The following is a 19,656-nucleotide window of genomic DNA, read 5'->3' as shown; positions in this document are numbered from 1 at the left end:
GAAAAGCGGAGTGATTTCATTCAGTGAAGAGGTCTAGTCCTGCCTTGTGTGTTAGATCAGGTTAGTAGGTGGTCAGAAGAGTCCTCCTCCTCTTGCTGATCTTATTCATGTAGTTCTTGTTTCTGATGGTTTCTGACCTCTCTTCAGAACTTCACTGTGATTTTTGGAGATACTTTTCTGTTGCTTTAACTTACTGAAAAAGCTCAAAGCTGAAAAAAAACTGCAGGACCCAAAATCCTGCCAATTAGAATGGGCAAGTTTTCTTTTTTTTAACTTTTCTGGCAAGGGTTGAAAAATACGGTTCAAAAATACAAACAGGCATTGAACATTGCACCAAAAAGCATTTGAAACACAAATCTCAGAAAGAGAAAGAGAGAGAAAGAGAAAGAGAGAGAGAAGAAAGGTCACAGTTTCCATGAGAAATTCCTTAAGAAAGTGGCTACCAGCTAGTCACTAGAGAAAATAAAACTGACAAAAATAATAATTAAAAAAAAAGCATTTTCTCTAGTTGTTAATTATTTACAGCTGTAATAACAGGATTGTCATGCATTAAAATGCTGCCAGCTAGATTTTTTCCCATAGTGGAGTAAAGAAAGTCTCACAAGATGGAAAACAAATCAGAAGACGTACTGGGGCACAGGGTGAACCTGAGGCAGTGAAAATGAGCGTGCTCTCTGGTGATCTGTTGTAGTGTGCTCTTTCCCATGATGGGCTGCCCTAGCATGATGCTAATATAACTTCTCATAAGCACTAGGGCACTAGGGCTGCAGCTAACGAAGCAGCAGGTACTGTCACCTTCAGACAGGACGTTTGCCTGTGGCCATCCCCAGGTCAGTCAACAGTGGAAATCAAGTTGATGAAGGATACTTGTGGCCACCTGACTAGATTTAGCTCTGAAATTCCCTTATGACAACTGAGAGGAGCCCTTCAACTCTAACCACAGGCTGGCAAAGGCAATGTGACAAAGACCCAGGTTTCCCAACTCTCAATGTATGATTGCTGTTATTTTTGCTGGGTTCCCTGCAAAAAGATAGAAGAAATCCATAGATTTATCAGGGGGAGCAGAGAGCTGCTTGCAGTATAACAGGAGCCAATGGACTTAAGAAGTTGACAGGAATTTCAAGCTGCAGTGAAGAGAAAAGCCAAGAGCTTTCGAAGACTGTGGGAGCATTCTGGCTCACATAGCTTACATAGCAAACCTGGGAACAGGCTTCCCTCTTTAGGCAGATGGAAGCATTAAAGCAGAAGAGATCTGCACTGGTGTGGACCAGGACAAGGAGGATGAGCAAAGAGTTGCTAGAACATCATATTTTGTCCTAGAGCTTCAAGAGCAAAAACCAGCATAACCCCACTTGTGATGAAGGATGGCAGGTCAAATGTTAGGACTAATCCAAGCCCAAGGCTCTCTGCTGTTTGAAGGAGCACAGATCCTCATGGTGGGAAGCAGGCATAGATGCAGAAAGAACCAGCTTTGTTTGCTTATGGGTGCTAACATCTTTCATTCTTGTGGCTGGGACACTAAAATGCAGTGATGCCACTAACCACAGCCTTTCTCCAGCAGCAGAGGAAGGAATATAGGAGCTACAAATGCTGTTGCAGGATCACTGCCTAAACGTTTCTTCTAAGACAGGGGGAGACAAAAGGCTGACACTGAGGGAAGCTGATGCTGGGTACCACTGCGAGGGGCTGCCCAGCATCTGTCTTTGGTCCTGCTTGTGCTGGGGTGAGATCAGATGCAGGTCCAGGATACAGCAGCAGCAAAGGCCTATGTTTTGCTGACCCCTCTCACAATTAGCACATAATCACATATCAGCACATCCCACCTGGATGAGCAGCAAGCAGTGGACAAGTGCCAGCACTTCCCTTTGCAGAGGAGGCCAAGCTGAAGCATAGCCGCTACCTGCAGTGTTCCTCTGGCCAGGCACATCTGTAATGGACCCCACCAGGCTTTGTGCTCCCTCCTGAAGCAGATTTAGGGTGGAAACCTCACATCCCTTTGCAAAGCTCAGCTATACCTTCCCTGGTTGTGCTACGGAGTGAGGACTAATTGCTTACAGCATTCAGCTGTTAAAGAGCCATGCTGCCTTTAACACATCCTAGAGTCTGGAACAGGACAAAGGCTGCCTGGAGAAGCTGTGGTACCTGGGATTAACTTTTCTGGGTCGGTGCTGGGCAGTGCTGCCAGCAGTGACCTTGGTCCAGGCAATCCCACATTGAGACCCCAGGGCAGAGCAAGGCTCTTCTCCCTTGCTTCCTTTGTTTCCTGTGCCTCTCAAAGCCATCTGAGGACCAGCAGAGAGGGATGCACATCCTTCCAGAAGATTTAGCAAAGACAATGAGAGGGAAGTAAAACAATTGAAGGTGGCCATTTTCTCCTTCAAAGAGAAAGAGGTTTGACTTTTAGATACAAAGAGGTTGTGAGCATAAATATACACACATGCATATATATATGTAAAAACCTTTGGCTGACTGAACAATAACAAGGTCAAACAGTAAATATTTATACCTGGAAGCCATCAATCTCATCTGTGCTGTGGCCTCTTGCCAAAAATGCCTTCAGGAGCAGTTTAGCTTGATATGGAGAGAGGATTGGTGAATTGTTTGAGGGTTTTTTCTCCCTGCTTTGACATTAATAGAGCATTTAGATTCTCATGAACGTGCCTCTCACCCTTGCTGAGCCCTCCCCAGCACCAGCAGCCACCAGGGAAGTGGTATTTCTCTTCAGTCTGCAATATCCACATGGATATTTGATCGTGTGGGTTAAAGTGTGGCCCCAGAAGCACACTGTTTGTGGGAGAAGCCTTGGGGTAAGGGCTGGCCTGATGCTGTGTGGTGCAACAACCCAGTCCCACAGACCCATACTGGCTCTCCACCACCCAAACTTGCGGTAGGAGGGGTACTAGCATGTCCCTCATGTGAGACCACTGAGACTGCCTGGTCCTCTCCTGCTCATGGCAAGCTGGGAGACCACAGTAGCTGTTCTCATAGCGTTTGACCGTGATCCTTCCTTTACCAGCAGCGTGTATTTAACTGCTCTGTTCCTTCAGCAGCTGCTAAGAGGTGCTTCTGCTGCACCCTCCGGGAGAGGCAACAGCTCCAGATTTCTGAAGGTCTCCACCAGGTCATAGAGGAGCAAAGGGTCTTCCCATGCAAAGTGATCTGGAGCAAGAGAAATCCCTTCCTGCTATGTGATGCAGCCCTATAATCCTCCCCAGGGTATGGCTGAAAGGAATCCCAGATATGGACAGAACTCGAGGCAGTGGATGAGGAAAGAATGCACCCTGTGTCCATAGGATAGATTTGCAGAAAGAGGCTGGTTGTGACCTTGTTTGCATGCACAGCTTGTGTCTGGGAACAGCAAGCATAGGGTCTGCTTGGACAGGGGATGTCCTACAGCAAATGAGCTAGGTAGAACCCTGCCAGTGCCCCCGAGCTTGCAGAGATCAAGATGCAGGTGAGCTGTGCTGGCCACAGCACTTGCCTGTAAAACCTAGGGAATACAAAGCCAGGTTTGCTCATGTTGAGTTTAGTGTACAGAGGAGAACTGGGAAGCTCCATCTTGAGTGTGTCAGTCCTGCTGGATGATGTTCAAGAAGTTCTTGAGATGTTATATGGGGGTAACTCCATCAGCCCTTTGGAATGGGTGGCACCAAGGGATCACATCTCCCCTCTCCCTTGCATGTCACCCCACAGAAATGTCACAACACTGACGTGGCACTTGCAGTGACCATGCTCTGCCTCTACTGCTGAACCAGCCCTCACCTCCCCAGGGCTTTGCCCATTTGTGTTGTCAGAGGAGACAATGGGCAAACTTCAAGTGCCAAAATGTCCCTCTGATATTTTCAGGAGGAATGCCACTGCAGGCTTGGGCTGCAGTGTTTGTCCCAGGTGGTGCAAGCTACAGAACAGGAGCACAGACCAAACAGGTCACTTTTATCACTCTCAAAGACTTGTAATTCCTACCTAGGAGACTCTCATCAAGTCAGGGAGGCTTCAGACCTTGCCAGAAGACTAAGAATATTGTAGTATTAAGGTTCACAGCGAAATGAAGCGCCCATGCTGTGCACAAGTATGGATGAGACTACCAGTGGCCACATACAGATCTATTCCTATACCTGGCTAATTATAACAACGGAGCCCTTAGGCACTATCACAGCAAGCAGAGAACACCAGTGACTAGTACTAGGTTAGTTCTGGTATACTCTTACAGGAAGCTTCCTCCATCAGCAGCCTCGTGTTAGCTGGGAAGGAAATGTCCCAATTTGAGCTGCTGACAGATTCATAAAAAAAAGAACATTATCTTCTCTGTGATGTCTGCTGGCAGGAGATGTTAAACCACTTATTTATAACCATCTTCTCAAAATGCTTCCCTGCTTGGGAGCCAAACTACAAATCCTGTTTGGTTTGTTGTCTTTAACCAAAGGATGCTGGTACTTCTGCTTCCAGCTGGCAAAAAGATCCGGAGTCAGTGCCAGGCTTTGGTGGGAATAGACTTGGCTTTCAAGGCGTGTTAACGCAGATCCAGGAAGGCAGCCTTTTATCAGGCAGAGAGCAAAGTTTTTGGAGTCAGGAAGAGCAAAGATGAGCCAGCAGACGGGTGTCAGCAGCAAGCCAGATTGATGGGATGTGTCCTGGGGAGGGACAACAACCTTGGTATCACAGGGAGGGAAAGACTGGGGAAGATAGAGGCAGGAGATGCACCATGACAGATCGGATCACCCACAAGAGGGAGGAAGCTCAGATGCTGTCCTGATGCTGTGCCCAGCACCACAGAGAGATCCAGCCCCAGCACCTTGAGCATCACCCTGCAACACAAAGGCAGCGGCTGCTGAGGAGCAATGGTAAGACTTGACTTCATGAAGAGCTCTGAGAAGCTGGCACCAAGAGACCAGGGACACGTAGCGGGTGATGCATGGTAGGATGTGGCCTTTGGGGTGAAGGGGACTTTGGGGAATGCCCAGGCTAGCAGGAAACCACCTGTGCGCCAGGGCCAGCTCAAGTCAGCCAAGTCACTGATCCTCTATTTGAACTTGCCTTTGATGTAATTCTGTTTGTAAATGCAATATACTCTTTGTTACCGTTTTATTGTGTTTGGTTTGCTTTTTAAGTGTCTCTATTCCATTCACTTAGGCCTGAGTGTTATAGAGACATGAATGTTTTATGAGATATGCTTCATCTACCTTATTTAAGAAAATGACACCCGAGTAGTTTCCAAAACAGGCTCGTGGTCGGTCAGTGTGGCACTTCCCAATGGAAAGCCCAAGGAGCAGAAGGGCAATACAATGGCACTCACTACAGGGGTCTCGGTGGCGAGGGGTCTGGGGACACAGTGGGCTCTGCTGGGGAGGCCAGGCTGTCAGAACACAGTGACTGCAGCAGCAGCAGGCCAGTGCCACGGGGTGTGAAAGCAGCAAGGATGTCCCCCTTGCCCAGCAGAAGGGCTGGGGATGGTGACCTCTCCCTCTGCTCCTCCAACCTGATGCTGGGTGCAAAGGGGAGAGCTCCCAAGCTTTCCTCTCCTTGCCACCCAGCAGGGAGCCCTCAGGGATGAAAGGCACTGTTGGAATGTTTTGGGGTGTTGATGTTATGGGGGAGGATGGGGAGAGAACCAATTTCTTTAGCATCAGCTTGAGGGGCATGCTTAATGCTGCCTGCTGGTGGGATGTGCTTATGGACTGAATGCACTGGGGGCTGAGACAAATGTCTCTGTGCTCTGCTCCTATTGCAGCTGTAGGCAGGGGGAGTGACTGCACTGCTGTTGAGCCAGCAAGTTTGGTAAGGGACAGGCAGGACATGCACCAAAGCCACCCATATTGCAGGATAAAGTGCCCTGGCCTTCCCTGCTCTGTCCTGTTGTCCCCATGGATATTCCAGGTGGGGCAAATCCTATGCCTTGTGCTCAACCCTGCTCCTGCATGGGCAGGGGGTAACTAAGCTTGGCACAGCAGCTCAAAGCAATAATGAAGACGTCACCTTTAGGGTCATGAAGGCATCACTTTGGCCTGGCTGCGTGCACCCAAAACATGCTGGGGTAGCTCAGTCAGAGTGTAAGAGGGAGGTTCAGATAAAAGGGGATGCATCCCATCCTGGAAGCAGTGCTGCGGGCAGGATCAGTGCTCACCATGGGCTGGGAAAGAGAACTTACCAGGCACAGGATGTCCTTCCTTGTAGCAGGACAGTGTGTCCATGGATCCAGGCACCAGGAAGGGAAGACAAATGGCTTGGATACCACCATCTTGTGCTGCAGCTGAGAAGGGGACAACCATTCTTTTGGGTCCTTGACTATGGTGGCCAGGAAAGGAGAAAAAGCCTCTCTCCAAGGCACTGGAGGGCTTTCCTTGGAACAGTTAAGGATCGGTTGTTACCTCAATGGCTTTGTGGGCTGGCACCTTTGTGGGCTCACATGGCTCTCTGGGACAGCAGTACCACCCTGCTGTTTCAAAAAGCCCCTTCTGCTGTTCTCCCTTGGTGCTGAGGATGCTCAGCAAGGCTCAACAGGGGCAGGGAGGTGCTTGGGGACTGGCCATCCCCTGGCTCACCCCCATAGCTGTCAGAGTGGCCGCTGGCATGTCCCACAGGAACCAGCATCACTGCTGCTCTAATGCACTGGAGCAGGGATGCACCACGAGCTGGACCTGCCCAGGCTGTGCTCCTCCTTGTCAGTGTGCCTCGCTTGAGAGGTAGGGGCTTCTCTGACTACATGGGCCCGTGAGCAGTGAGATATTACTGGGGGCTGCTGAGTAGCCAAACGAAGATGAATGGGGAGCTGGAAGAAGGTGCTGTGAGAGAGAAGAGATGTCAGGAAGGGTAAGTGGATGAGGCCAAGAGAAAGCGATCTGAACTTGTTTGAACATGAACTCTATGGCTTCCAGTCCTGATGCTGAATGCATGTACCCTTACAGCCACTATCTCCTCCAAGGTTCCTGTCTTCACTTTCTGACTGACCCTGAGAAAAACTATTTCTCTGGTAGCAACCATCCCACTCTCTAACACAAATTGCCCCAAAAGTGCAGGATGGCAGACAGACCTTTCTCACCTGCTTTTGTCTGGGGAGAGACATGGAGAAAACCAGCAGCTGGGTTGGGTGAACACAGAGGAAGAAGTCCTGTAGATACCTACAAGACGTGGCCACCCTGTTCCACCCCTGCAGTGGTTCCACAGACCACAGCAGTGGTGGGTTCACCATCAGCGTTGGGCTACAAGCTGGCCCCTGCTGCACTGCTCACCTTCATCCACAGCCCAGGGAATACCACTGAGCACAAAGCACCAGGCACTGAAGATCTGACTGATGCTGGAGGCCTCCACATCCCTGAGCCCAGGCCATCTGTCATGCTAGGGCAGTCCATTGCAGAAAAGAAAGAAGGGAGTGGACCATGGCAGCAGCCGCCAGCGGAGTGGAGTGTGGAACGGCAGTGGCATGCAGACTGTGGGAATGGCAGGGGATGGAGACAGGGAGAGGAAAGCACAGGGTGACTCGGGCAGATGGGGAATATCAGACTCACGATGTTAGAGGCACAACTTGTTATGATCCTTTTTTTTTTCCTTTCATCATTAGAGACAAAGTAAAAGGAAATTAAAGCATAAGAGGGGGTGAAATTAAAATCACAGTTTTGTTTACATTATAAAAGAACAATCTAATAGGAAGAATAATAATAATATCAAATAAACAATAATAATTAAGCAAAACAGGAAAGAAGAAAGCCCTGGAGAATTCCTGCCTGGATGGTGCTCACTGATGGAAGGTTTGTGTGACCGGTTTTATTGTTTGGGGATCATTCCCTTGATAGCTGACTCCCGGTTTACGTACGTGGCCCAGTAGACTAAGTTGAAGATGGCAAAGAGGACTGGAAAGACGATGCGGGACATCTTGTCTACCTTGCTGACGCTGTTGTATGTCTTCTTACTCTCTGGGAGCTTCTCCTCTGTGCGGGGCATCTTGGGGGGTATGTTGGTGGCAGTAGCAGTGGCACCAGCACTCTTGGAGATGGTGGGCAGGCCAGGGTCCTTGGCAATGTTGAGGGCATATGTGGTGCCAACAATGTTGTAGGTGTTGTTGGTTTTCTTCGCTAGTGCCACTGGCTCTTTTTTCTAGGGTAGGTGGAAGAAAAAACATAATAGAGATGAAGTAACTGTAGAACTGCATGGAGAACATTTTGTCCTCTGAATTTACCTGCTTGTCCAGATGAGGAGATGAAAAAGGGTGCGAGGAGCAAGAGACGAAGAAGGCGGCATTGTGGAGGGGAGGGAAGATGTGGTGAGAAGATGGCCAGAACCCATGACATCTGCCACTTGAGGGCTGCTGCAGCATACAGATGTGCTGGACTACGGTGGACCAGCTACTCCATGTAAGCCCAGCATACATCAAAGAGGTCCTGGCCTGGCAGCTATGTTCTGCTGCAAGCCAAATAACTGAAGCCACATAACTGGGTTTGTTGCTTTCTTGCAGTGCTATAAAAAGGTGTGTACAGCTGCATTTGAGTAGTAGCTGCCCCAGACAGGTCACTCCTTGACTGGCAGAGTGCTACCAGGTCCATTTTGTGTATTGCCAGGTCAGTACAAGTGAATGCAGGCTCGAACTATACAGACTCTTTGTTTTCTCTCTCAGTTGGGCAATGTTTTCTGCTGCATGCAAGGTTCAGCCATGGAGAGACAATGCAGGAATGTAGTCTTTAGCAAAGAACAGCACCCTGTCTGGCCATCCTGAGGGAAGAGCTTGATTTTCTGCTTTGCTGGCCTGCTTCCTGGGCCAGGTGAGAGGAGGAGACATCACAGAAGATCATAGTTCTTGGGGGTTTTGTTGCAGAAATCCAGTGGCTTTAAGAATTTGGGCAACAACATTTGAATATTTTGCACCATATTACAAGGCCATATAATACACTGCCTCAGTGCCCCTGAATGCCACACAGGAATACTTCATAATTCAATATCATGATGTCCAAAATGCCTCTGGGACTCTTTAGAGCACCTCATGACCTACCCAAGTAAGATACAGAACAGATGGAAGGCATTTTCACTAGCCCTGGATTTCAGGATTGCTCAACACAGTACTGTCGGGCAGAGGGAAGCCTTTCATCTTGTCTTTGTATCTAGGGGTTGCTGCAAATCAAAGGAGATTAGTGCACACCTCCCACAGGGCTCCAGGGACAGCCATGCTGTCCATGCTGAAGGGAGGAAAGCATGCATAGCGAATGTCACGTGTCAGACATGATGTACCGAAGGATGATGGAAGATGCTGGACAGCTCAGATGTTAACGAAGATAAGTAGTCCGGAAGTTGAAGCTAGGCAATCACGATAGGTGATTTCATATCATATCATATAAAGCAATCCAGGTCCATCGGGAGAAGCTCACTGAATGAAATCTGTTAATAAGCAGCCACCAGGCACCCTACTCATCCTAGCACTTAGGTATTCCATAATTGTGGAATCAGGTGTCCACTGTAATTATACCAAGAGCCACTGTGAGACACAGTAATGACTCACGGTGGGAATCAAATATCTAAGCTCAGAACAAGGTGTGACTTTGGATCTCATTTTTTATTCAAAAGCAACTGAGACACAAGGTAAGACTCATGCAGGCACTTCCCAGGGGTACTTGGCATGGTCTTACATGTACATGTGAGGGAATCGTATACACAGTGATCAGCAAGAGAATGGAAGAGCGTGCAGCCAGCAGAACCTGTCCATCTCCCCACCCAAGTCTGCATTAGGTAGCAGGCAGCACCACTGGGTAGCTACTGGTACAGATCTGCCCAGCCTGCTCTGCAGAGATACTCCAAGGGCTTTAGCTTTCATTTGGTACTTCCATTTTTAAGGTGCCCACAATCACCATGGATATTTCTAGTTACCTTAGGAAATGAATTTTCTACAGTGATTTTCAGAGGGACGCTAAAACCAGACTTCTGTGCAATCTTTAAACCCTTCTCCAATAATATAACCAGGCCTGCAGCCTTGTAATAATGCCAGCAATTACAGAAATTAACTTGCTGTTAGAAGGAGGTCTAAATATCTTCAGACTGCAGACCAGACTGAGCCACTGATCAGACCATATTCACGGTCTTTTATGGGAGAGGGTGTTATGATCTTTGATGATTAACTGAGTGACTGATTTCTGCAATCATTAGAGACATGTTAACTTGTACCCCCTGCACAGCAGGTGAACTTTTCCTGCTAAAGAGCTGACAAGAAGCAAATAAAGGGCTAAAGAGGTTTCACCTTATGAAATATTTAAATATGCCTAAGTATGATTACTTATTAACACAGCTACGGGAGGTAATAAAGCAATTGATAATCAGTAATGAAATGAAAAAGATTGTTGTTCTAGAATGCAATCTGAAGTGCTCTGTGATTATTTTAGTATTAATCAGCTACGTTACTTGTTACAGGAATACGATTCCTACAAGTGACATGGCATTTTCAACCTGGCTAGCTTTTCTGCCCCAGAGCGTGGAAAGTGGATCTGTCTTGCCTGATCAAAGGCATTAGGAAACAGCAGGCTGAAACAGAGTAAATTCAGATGAATATGAATGCTGTGGGTGGTGATAGCAAGCTGCTACTCCTATTAGTGTGATCCAGAGCCCTCAAGCATCAACCTGGGCTTCTCTGGACCTCAGATCAGGCTGTTCAGGTAGTGCCCTACAGCCAGGGCCTTTTCTCCACCTGCTTATGGAGTCTTCTGCCCTAGTCAGAGCTGGGAGCCTGGGAAGACTTTGGGAAACAACCAGAGCACTCACTCCTACATCAAGGCACGTGTGTGTGCTCTGGATGTGCTCTGCCCCTGACATGTCAGGGGAAATGGGTTCAGCCTGAAGTTTACTGTGCTTTACAAATAAGTGTTTCAGGCAAGATTCTGACAATCAAACAGAGCAAAACGTGCTTATTGCTATCAGTTGTGAGGTAGCCCCCAGCCTTCCCCCTGCACCTTCATCTTTGAGGAACATCACGCCTTATTGAAGCAGAAGGGAAGAGTGGAGGAACAGGAGGAAACCCCACACTTGCTTTGAAGACTCCTCCTATTTAAAACATCAAAGTTGCAAAGCAATGCCTGTGTTTATTGCCCAGTTTGGGCACAGGGAAATTGAATTGCTGCACAAAGCTGTCACTGCACTGCTCTCCTGAGGGAAAAGCTGGTCTAGAGATCAATATGTTCCCTGGATCTTGCAGTCTGACAAGTTCTCCCACAGCACACATACTGGAAACGAATGACATTTTTGTTAAATATTCTTGTCTTCAAGCCTCTCTATTGAGGAGCTAATAACTGAACCTCTACATTAGGGGAACTACAGGTTCTGCCTATGATCTGCTGGAGAATTAGCTCTCTGCACTGCTCCTTGACAAGAAATTTGGGATGGAAGCACTGTTCCTCTGACAGGCCACTCTGAAGGTCACCATCACTAATATGTGCAGTACTTGAGAAATGCAAGGTATCTACAACTTACCATTCTAGAGAAAAGTCACTTTAATGACCTCCAAACAGCTCTAGTTTCTGACATACTTGAATCCTATAATTCAAAGCCCAGCAACTGCAGTTGCTGTTCCAGCAAGCATGTTACTCCTTCCTCATGCCAGCCAAAGTTCCCCTCTGCAGTGTGCCAGAGACTTGATCCTATCAGAGCACAGCAGCAAAGTGTTTTACACTGTGATGCCTGTACCCTGAGCAGAGCCAAAGGCTCCAAACAATGCAGTCTTGCATTAACAAACAGGCTCTGTCAATGCCAGGTTGCTGTCAGCTGCTGGTGTAACCTTTGGCATCACTCATCCCTCCCATCCCTCTGTTCAGATTATGTGGGACTGAGCCCAATGATCTTATGCTCCCTGGATCACCATACGAAGACTCAGAGGTTGGATGGAGTCAGTAATCAGCCCAACATGTCACACAGATAGCATTGAGAGGAAGGAGGTGAAATGTTGATACATGGACTCTAGAGAAGATGCTGAGAACATGAATCACAGTGCTATGGAGGGCTACAGGTGCTTGCAGTTGCAGGAGGAGAAAGAATATATGGGCTGCAGAGCATGGTCAGCAAGGGAAAGTGACAGCCAAAGCATATTTACTATAGTGAGGCAGAAAAAAAGAGATGAGCCTGAACAACAACATGAGTCTGTAAGACTTCAAACTGGTTGAAAATGGTGGCCTGTCAAGGCTGGTTCTAGTTCCTCTCTGTTGTCAAAGGGGATTGAATCAAGGATACCACAGTAGGAAAGAAACAAAGAAGGAAGAAGAATTATCCTCTGGATCAAGGGCAAACTTTGTAATTGCTGAAGGGTGGGTTGGACAAAAAGTTAGGCTTTAGTCAGTGGAAAAGGCACCTAGTGCAAATGGTGAACATGTCTGTCACTTCCAAAATACAAGGAAGAATGTCACGATGATAATATCTACAGAAGCATTTGAAGGATGCTTTGTGGTGACTTTCTCTTAGCGAAAAGACATATGAAAAGTACATGAATAGCCTGGACCTAACCTTCTTGCCACACACTACAGGATTATTGTCTTAAGGATGACAAGGATAAAGACCCAGGACTATTCCTCCACCTAATGTTTTCATGTGTCTGACTGCAGCTACTTGATTGCTTTTGTTGCTTCTTGCCACCCAGGATTTAGGACAATGTCATACAAACACAGATACAGAGCTAAAGCAGATTTTATGCATAGACATGGCATTGCAGGAGGATTTAAGTAAGCATCTTCCAAAGATCCAAAGCATCTTCCATCCTGAGGAACAGACATTTTTCTTTGCAGGGAATTCCCTGGTAAATGTCATCCTTGCAGACTTCATGAGTTTCCCAGTGTCGAAGTCACGATGCTAATAGTTGGCTCTCTGGATTCTCACTCTCACAGGCACTCAGAAAGTGACCCTGTTGGCTCCCTATGGTTGGGATGGGTGGGATGGATCTCACTTTGTTCAGACCCAGCCCTTCTGTCCTGATGTGGATCTTTTTAACAGGATATTTTGAGGATATTAGAGATAGGGAGCTTTGCTGGCTACTGAAGCGCCTCTCAAAGCCTTTGGCCTCTCACTCTTCCCCAGCTACTGCCATCTCCCACCTTCCTCCTGATGATGTTTTTAAAAATACCATCTTTACTAACAGGTTTTCCACATAGGATCCAGAAACCTCTCCCCCAGTTTGATCTGCACCTCCAGGCTGGTTGCAGCATTCTGCTGCACAAAGAGAGAGGAAATCCTTCATCCACAATTAGTGATTGCTCATGGCTGACAGGAAAGGCTTGGAAAATCTTTGGGTCAAAGAAACATCAGTAAAATCTCATCAGAGTGCGAGCTAGTGGGGGTTTTTTGTGACATCTATGGTGACATCTGCCTGCCTTTCAGTAGCCCCCAGAACCAGAACCCAGCTGTAGCTATAACCAGAACATCATCATGATCATTTATGATGCAGAGATCAGTGACTGATCAAGTTCAGCCCATCGTGTTAGATTCTACCTGAAAAAATGCTCCGTTCCACCTAAATCAGTGGGTTGGCTGAAGGGGAGAAGGAAAGATTGGAACCAACCTGAGAGAGTGAACACACTAGGGGCACCTGTAGAAACCAGCAGCTTTTGCAAGATAGTGATTTCTCTCTGAAGGGATGGGAAGCATTGCTGGTGCCTACATTTGAGGTGAGGGAAGGGCTGATGCTTATCGATTTACTTTTTTTCCATGTTCATGTAAGGAAACAATCAAACCTGGAGTGAGGATCCTTGCCATCACACCAATGAAGAACATTCTTTGTGGCTGTAAGGAAGGCTTTCCAGAGACCAGGGCTCATCCTGGGCTTGTCACTGGTAGTTTTACTTCTTGTACAAACACTTTAAAATGCCAATAGCTTTTCTTCTGCCTCCTCTTTCTTTTGTGGTTTCAACCACCTGGCTTGTCAATCGCTTCAAGAAGAGCTAATTAAAGGCTGAAACTGAGCCAATAGGCATCTTCATTGCATAGCAATTTCATTGCTTGGAAATATTCAATTGAATAAAGATGAAAAGCAAATATGGTGACACATCATATTCCCAAGCTCCCTGAAATCCCACCACTCTTCAAGGAGCTCTCTGAGCTGCAGAGACTGGAAGTGGGTTAGCCTTCTAAGGTAAAGATCAGGGTCAGCTTGAAAAAGCATCCATGAATTCGGAGTCCTTCCTGATCCTCCAGCCTGACACCAATTGCAGCAAACTTACAGAAACATTTCTGGTCCTGCTTTGTTTTCTTGTTTGATTACCATGTGAGCAAACATTCTGCATGCTCTTATCCTATTGCTTCAGCGCTATTAGCCTTGCAGTGCTGGGTCATTGAATAAATTAAGGAGCACACTGCTTCTGTGACAAAACTGAAGCTTTTGAGCCTTTGCTGCTTTTCCAGCTGTGCCCAGTTCACATAATTGCCCAAAGCTGTGTGAATCCTGACTTTTTGCTGATTTGCCAATCCCTGAAAGTAACATGGTTGCTTTGAAGACCTGTTCTGATCCTTCACTCATGCCAGTGACCTGGCTTTTCTCATCTCTAGAGGCCAGATTAGCATTATTGTTCCCAATGGAAGTGGAAGACCATCAACTGGCCTCCTATGGAGCCTTTTGCCATGAGTCTGTTTCTCAAACAACGGCTGCAAAAGCAAACAGGTAGAGAGAGTCCAGGAAACACAAGAGAGACTTTCAGCACCCTGTGATGGCTGTGGTTCTCCATAAGGCCTCTGTTCTCCTGCTTTGACCTCCATACCAGAGATATGACTAGTTGGTTGTCGTCTTCTCAAAAGTTACTGCAATTCTGCCAGGTATTTGCATACAGCCCCACCACAATTTTTAACAACACATTAAAATGCAAAGGAGAAAAATATAAAGGCTCCAGAACCAGGAACAAGGGCAAAGCTGCTTTTCAAATTGATTCAATAAATATAAACAAGGAACAGCATGCTACAGTAAGCGATTTCTCTGTGCAGCCAGGACTAAATCAGTTAGCAAGGAGGGTGCATGAGCAGGGATAGCAGTGGCTGTCAGGAAGGAAGCTGCCAAAAAGGCTGATCCCAAGTGAGAAGGGAAAACGTGGGTGATGCCAGGCACTAATTTACTGCCAGTTGCTGTTTCTGATTGCTTGCTTCCCACCCACCCTCTTTGCCCGAGCTTACAAAGCAGCAGATGTGGGCAACAGCACAAGCATTGGACCTCCCCATCACCGCACCATGCTTGCCCATGTTGGAAGAGACCTACAGTCAGGGTTACCAGCTACAGGGGACACAGCAGAGTGGAAACATCTCCATTGGTGAGGAGTGGCATATTTAGGTTTGTGTGGCAGGCTAGCAACATGGAGCGGGGCATTTATGGGTTGAAGGGAGAAGACCACCAGCAGAGCAAGACCAATGCATGCACACGTTCATGTTTCCACCAACAAATAGTCATGCAGAAGGACAAAGGGGAAAGTGGGCAGTCATGCCTCGATGTTTTCCTCCAGCTAAGCACAGCAAACAGTCCTCCAAGCCCCTCCTCCCTCAAGAACCGCTCCAGTTGAGACCTGAGCTGGGGACCCCAGTAAGTAGCATCCAGCCTCCGGAATAGCTTTGGTGCTGCATGTTACCCACTCCTGGCCCCGGCGCAGTTCTCTCATGCAGCGTTTCTTCACCGCCCCCTTCTCCCCTTGGCCACAGGGCTGACCTTCATCTCTTGGGCCTCCAGCACCTTCTTGCCATCCCAAGCCCAGCTGCGCTTGGTGAAGTAGTTGACGGTGGCAAATTCGATCAGCGCAGAAAACACAAAGGCATAACAGACGGCTATGAACCAGTCCATGGCCGTCGCGTACGCCACTTTAGGTAACGAGTTTCTTGCGCTGATGCTTAGTGTGGTCATGGTGAGGACTGTGGTGACACCTGTGGAAACGCAGCAGGAGACAAAGATGGTGTGAGACCATGCACTTGTACCCACCCGGTTTCTTCTCAAACCGCACAGCTGGCATTTCCATCATGTACATTCAGGAGCTAAACCCCAAGCCGTGTGCCCCATATTCTCCTTGTAAGTTAGGGAGCCTTACCCAGCGCAAGTCTGTGGTGCAATTCATAGAATAATATACAGTACAATAACAGCTAGATGGTTGGGAACTTCATGGATGACCAGAAACCGGCCACACATCCAATGTGGTTCTCTCAACATTATGGAAAGAGTGTCTCTTGACCTGCATGGATGAACACCTGGATCAGGGGTCCTGCCAGCACAGCCAGGACCCCATTAGTAGCCCAAGCTGCCAGAATCAGCGTCACAATGATTTATCTTTAAAAGATGACCTGTTGCAAAATGCCTTTTAAAGCTTTTTTCATTAAAGCCAGCAACCATTGCTATCCATTTTCCCCAATAATGTGCTTTTCAATTAAAAATGCATTAAAAACATTATAAAAATATTGACTAATTTTCACTTCCCTTCAGCCATACTCCTGGTAATTGAAGAGTTTCAATAACATTGTTGACAATACTTTCCGAGAGGCAAAAACCCAGGAATAAACAATTGGAGTTCTCATTATTCTCTTAATAGGAAAGCAAGGCAATTTGGGAGCAAAGACATTTTTCACAAAGGTAGGTTTTAATTTTTCAGCCATTGCTCAATCTGAGCTGCTGCTTGAGGAAACCTGTCTAATTGCAAACCTCAGACAAACATAGGAGGGAATCAAGTACCCCCAGAGAAGGGCTCTCCCCCAGTGTTGGGAGTGCAGGATACTCCAGAATCAATGCAGATGCAAGAGCCCACTGGGGGCATGGACAGACATGGGCTCTGGTGTGCAGTCTGTGGGGTTTAGTTGCAAGTGGTTCACAGATAGATGAGTGAGGAAAGTTCATCAATGACTCTGTGTGTGTCTGAGCTGGTCCTATTTTCCATGTGATTTTTCTCTGACTTTCCCTCTTTTCCATTCTGTTGGATTAAAACCACCAAAAAATAGGTGCTAAGGGGTTGTACCTCTCTTCTTCACTGTTATTACTGTTCAATGCAGCTCTTGCATTCTGCATCATGCATACCAGCTTGGTCAGACGAACCACCTAGCTCCCTGGGGATTGCTGTAGGATTTGCCTCACCAGGGAATGGAAAGCAATCTGGTGCTAACAGGAGAAGCTGGGGTCAACTGTAAATTACAGAGCTTGTTCGTGACCTGCATGTCACAAGCCCCACTAAACAAGAAAACCGTAATGATTCCCTTCTATTTCATTTAGAAGGGTGCAGAGCCACCTGTGACCCTCTCTGCATCACGTACCAGGCCACAGCATGGGAACAAGGTCTTGTGGAGAGGGTCCAGAAAGGAAGACAGTAGCCTTGTGGGTTTGTGGGAGTACTTCTATCATGACCCTTGCTACAAAGAAAATGCTTCATGATCTTTGAAGCCCCACCGCTTTCTGCCTTATTCAGAACCAGAAGCAGGTGGTAGCATATATCCCCTCTCTGCCTGGTGATTTTTGTTCAATATACTCTCTGTTAAGTGGTATCTGCTATCTGGTGGTTGGTGTTACTTGTAGGAAATACGAACCTGCAGCATCACAGCTGGTCTGTGAACATGTGTGTGTACATCCTGAGAGAAAGGTCTTGGCAGGAAAGCATGGAGCAATTCTGTTATTAAATGTTTGTAAAAGCTATTAATGTATGAGCAATGCCAGCCTGACACTTTGCCTTGGAGAGAAGATCTGAAACCAGCAGCAGGAAATAATAACAATATATTTACCAAGCAGTTCTACTGCCTCAGACCAGGAACTTGTTATGTGGAGCTCTGACCAGGGGCATAATAGCAATTTTAGAAGTACAGCTTTAAATGCCTCCCCATGAATCTATCCTCTCCTCAACTCAGAAGCCAATATAGATAAGCAGACACAGCCAATTGCATATAATTAGATGATCAATACCTTGATTACTGTTAATATTTATGGCTTGGCTTGTAGCAGAAACATGGACAAGAGTATTTTTTGCAGTGATTCAGTGGAAGCAAGGGCACTGGGAAGACACTGAGAGCTATTCTGGGACATGGCAGCAGTTTCACTGATGCTGCTCAAGGCCTGGAGAAGACCAGCTCTGCTGCTCGCTCTATTTGCCATCACTTGTGGTGCCTTTCTCTCCAACCTGAGAGGGTGCCCCATGCTCCTGGACTCACCAAAAACCGTTCGGGCAGGTACAGACTCCCTGTTAAGCCAGAAGGAGACCTGGGACAGGATGACGGTCATAATGCAGGGTAGGTAGGTCTGGATCACAAAGTACCCGATCTTCCTCTTGAGGTGGAAATGTGTGGTCATGACGACATACTCCCCTGCGGAGACAGCCAGTTAGAGATGCTGAGCCACTGGTGTTTTCCAGGATGGGGCCAGCTGGCCACCAATCCTTCTCTAAACCATTAAAGATCCATCCTGAACAAACTTGCAAGTTCTTAGGTGAAATGCCAGCGTGTGTGTCCTGCTCCTGGTTGGTGTGCCCTGGTATCTTATGGTACTGCAGGCCACCCTAACAGCAGTGCAAAGGAAGGATGGATGCTGCAGCATGCTGTTGGCACTGACTCTGCACATCCTGCATACACAACCAGATGTGTGCCCAAGTGTAGCCTTAGTGACTACTACACAGCATTTATCCTTTCAAAACACTTCTCTGGAGACGTCTTTAATTCACTACAAAATGGTTATGGGACAAAGGCAAATCAATGCCAATAAAGAACATGGCAAGAGGCCTTCCCTGCTTTATCCCTGGCACAAGATGTCTCTCCCAACCCAGTTCCCATCCCTTTTCTGCTCCAGCCCAGGGAGCTACTTTGTGGGTAAGATCCCTTAAGCCTAGAGAGATCCTAACAGTGCTTCAGTAGAATTCCAGAGCAAAGGATTGTGTTTTCTCTGACAATTCTGAAAATATTCCACCTTTCCCAACTGTAACCATCTCAGAAATCAGGGCAAGCTCTGCTATTAAAGGTCTGGGCTGTAAATCAAAGAAGCAGCCATCCTTGTTTTCTTTCAGTGCCCTACTCTTCCACTCACAGCTCTGGATGTTTCGCTGGATTATTGTGCCTTTTTGTTGTGAGCGTGGTTCTGCTAAATCATTACACACAGGAGACTTTAGCAGCTTTCTTGCCACTTCAGGTTATTTGTCTGTACGTTTTACCACAATTTAAGTAGGGAGATCGGCCAGATATTATGAGATTTAGTTCCCTGGACTCCCCACGTTTCCCCAAGGGAGATGCTATGAGTTGTTACAGACAGACACTATTAAAATCACGTGCACCAGAGAGGAAATATCCTCAAATGAAAGAGCCACTGACGCATACATAGGGGAAAATAAAAGAAAATAAAAGAAGAAAGATGAGAGACACACATGAGGTAACAGAGGCTGTCAGTACCTGGATTCAGAGGGGAAAGGAGGAGCAGCAGATGGGAGAGAAAGATGATTAATACTGGTCATTAATCAGAGAAAAAATTAGTTTGGGATAATCTTCCATTAGCTATGATAATATTTGTGTGAGCAGATGTGGTGAAAATCCCACTGAATATTATGTTGCATTTACCTCCCCTGCCCGCAATGCTCTCCGGAGGGACTGGAATGGGATTCAAGACAAATGAACCTGCAGTACCAAGAGCCAGCTGGGCAAGGTGGGCAGGTTTTCCACACAACACAACCTTCTCAGGTGCTTGAAATCCGTTTTCTAGAGGGTATGGGTAATAAGGCTCTTTCTAAAAGC

General features: G+C 47.1%; 1 protein-coding gene across 5 annotated transcripts in view; it reads right to left on the bottom strand.

Moving 5' to 3' along the window:
* Nucleotides 1-7,738: 7,738 nt before the first annotated feature.
* GABRA3 (gamma-aminobutyric acid type A receptor subunit alpha3) overlaps nucleotides 7,739-19,656 on the bottom strand; it is a 63,892-nt gene continuing 51,974 nt past the window's right edge. For all 5 annotated transcript variants that reach the window (XM_057398449.1, XM_057398450.1, XM_057398452.1 and 2 more), the window contains 3 exons: nucleotides 18,094-18,246; nucleotides 15,629-15,840; nucleotides 7,739-8,088 (listed from right to left, as the gene is read on the bottom strand). In XM_057398449.1, coding sequence (XP_057254432.1) covers nucleotides 7,759-8,088; nucleotides 15,629-15,840; nucleotides 18,094-18,246 — 695 coding nt within the window. In that variant the 3' untranslated portion in view covers nucleotides 7,739-7,758. The remainder of the gene's footprint in view (nucleotides 8,089-15,628; nucleotides 15,841-18,093; nucleotides 18,247-19,656) is intronic.

The sequence above is a fragment of the Pezoporus wallicus genome, unplaced genomic scaffold, assembly GCF_028554395.1.
Source record: "Pezoporus wallicus isolate ANWC-B61680 ecotype Strahan unplaced genomic scaffold, APGP_CSIRO_Pwel_v1 contig_10431, whole genome shotgun sequence".
Lineage (NCBI taxonomy): Eukaryota > Metazoa > Chordata > Aves > Psittaciformes > Psittacidae > Pezoporus > Pezoporus wallicus.
Note: the sequence above shows the minus strand (reverse complement) of the source record. Positions and strands in the feature narration are given on the sequence as shown.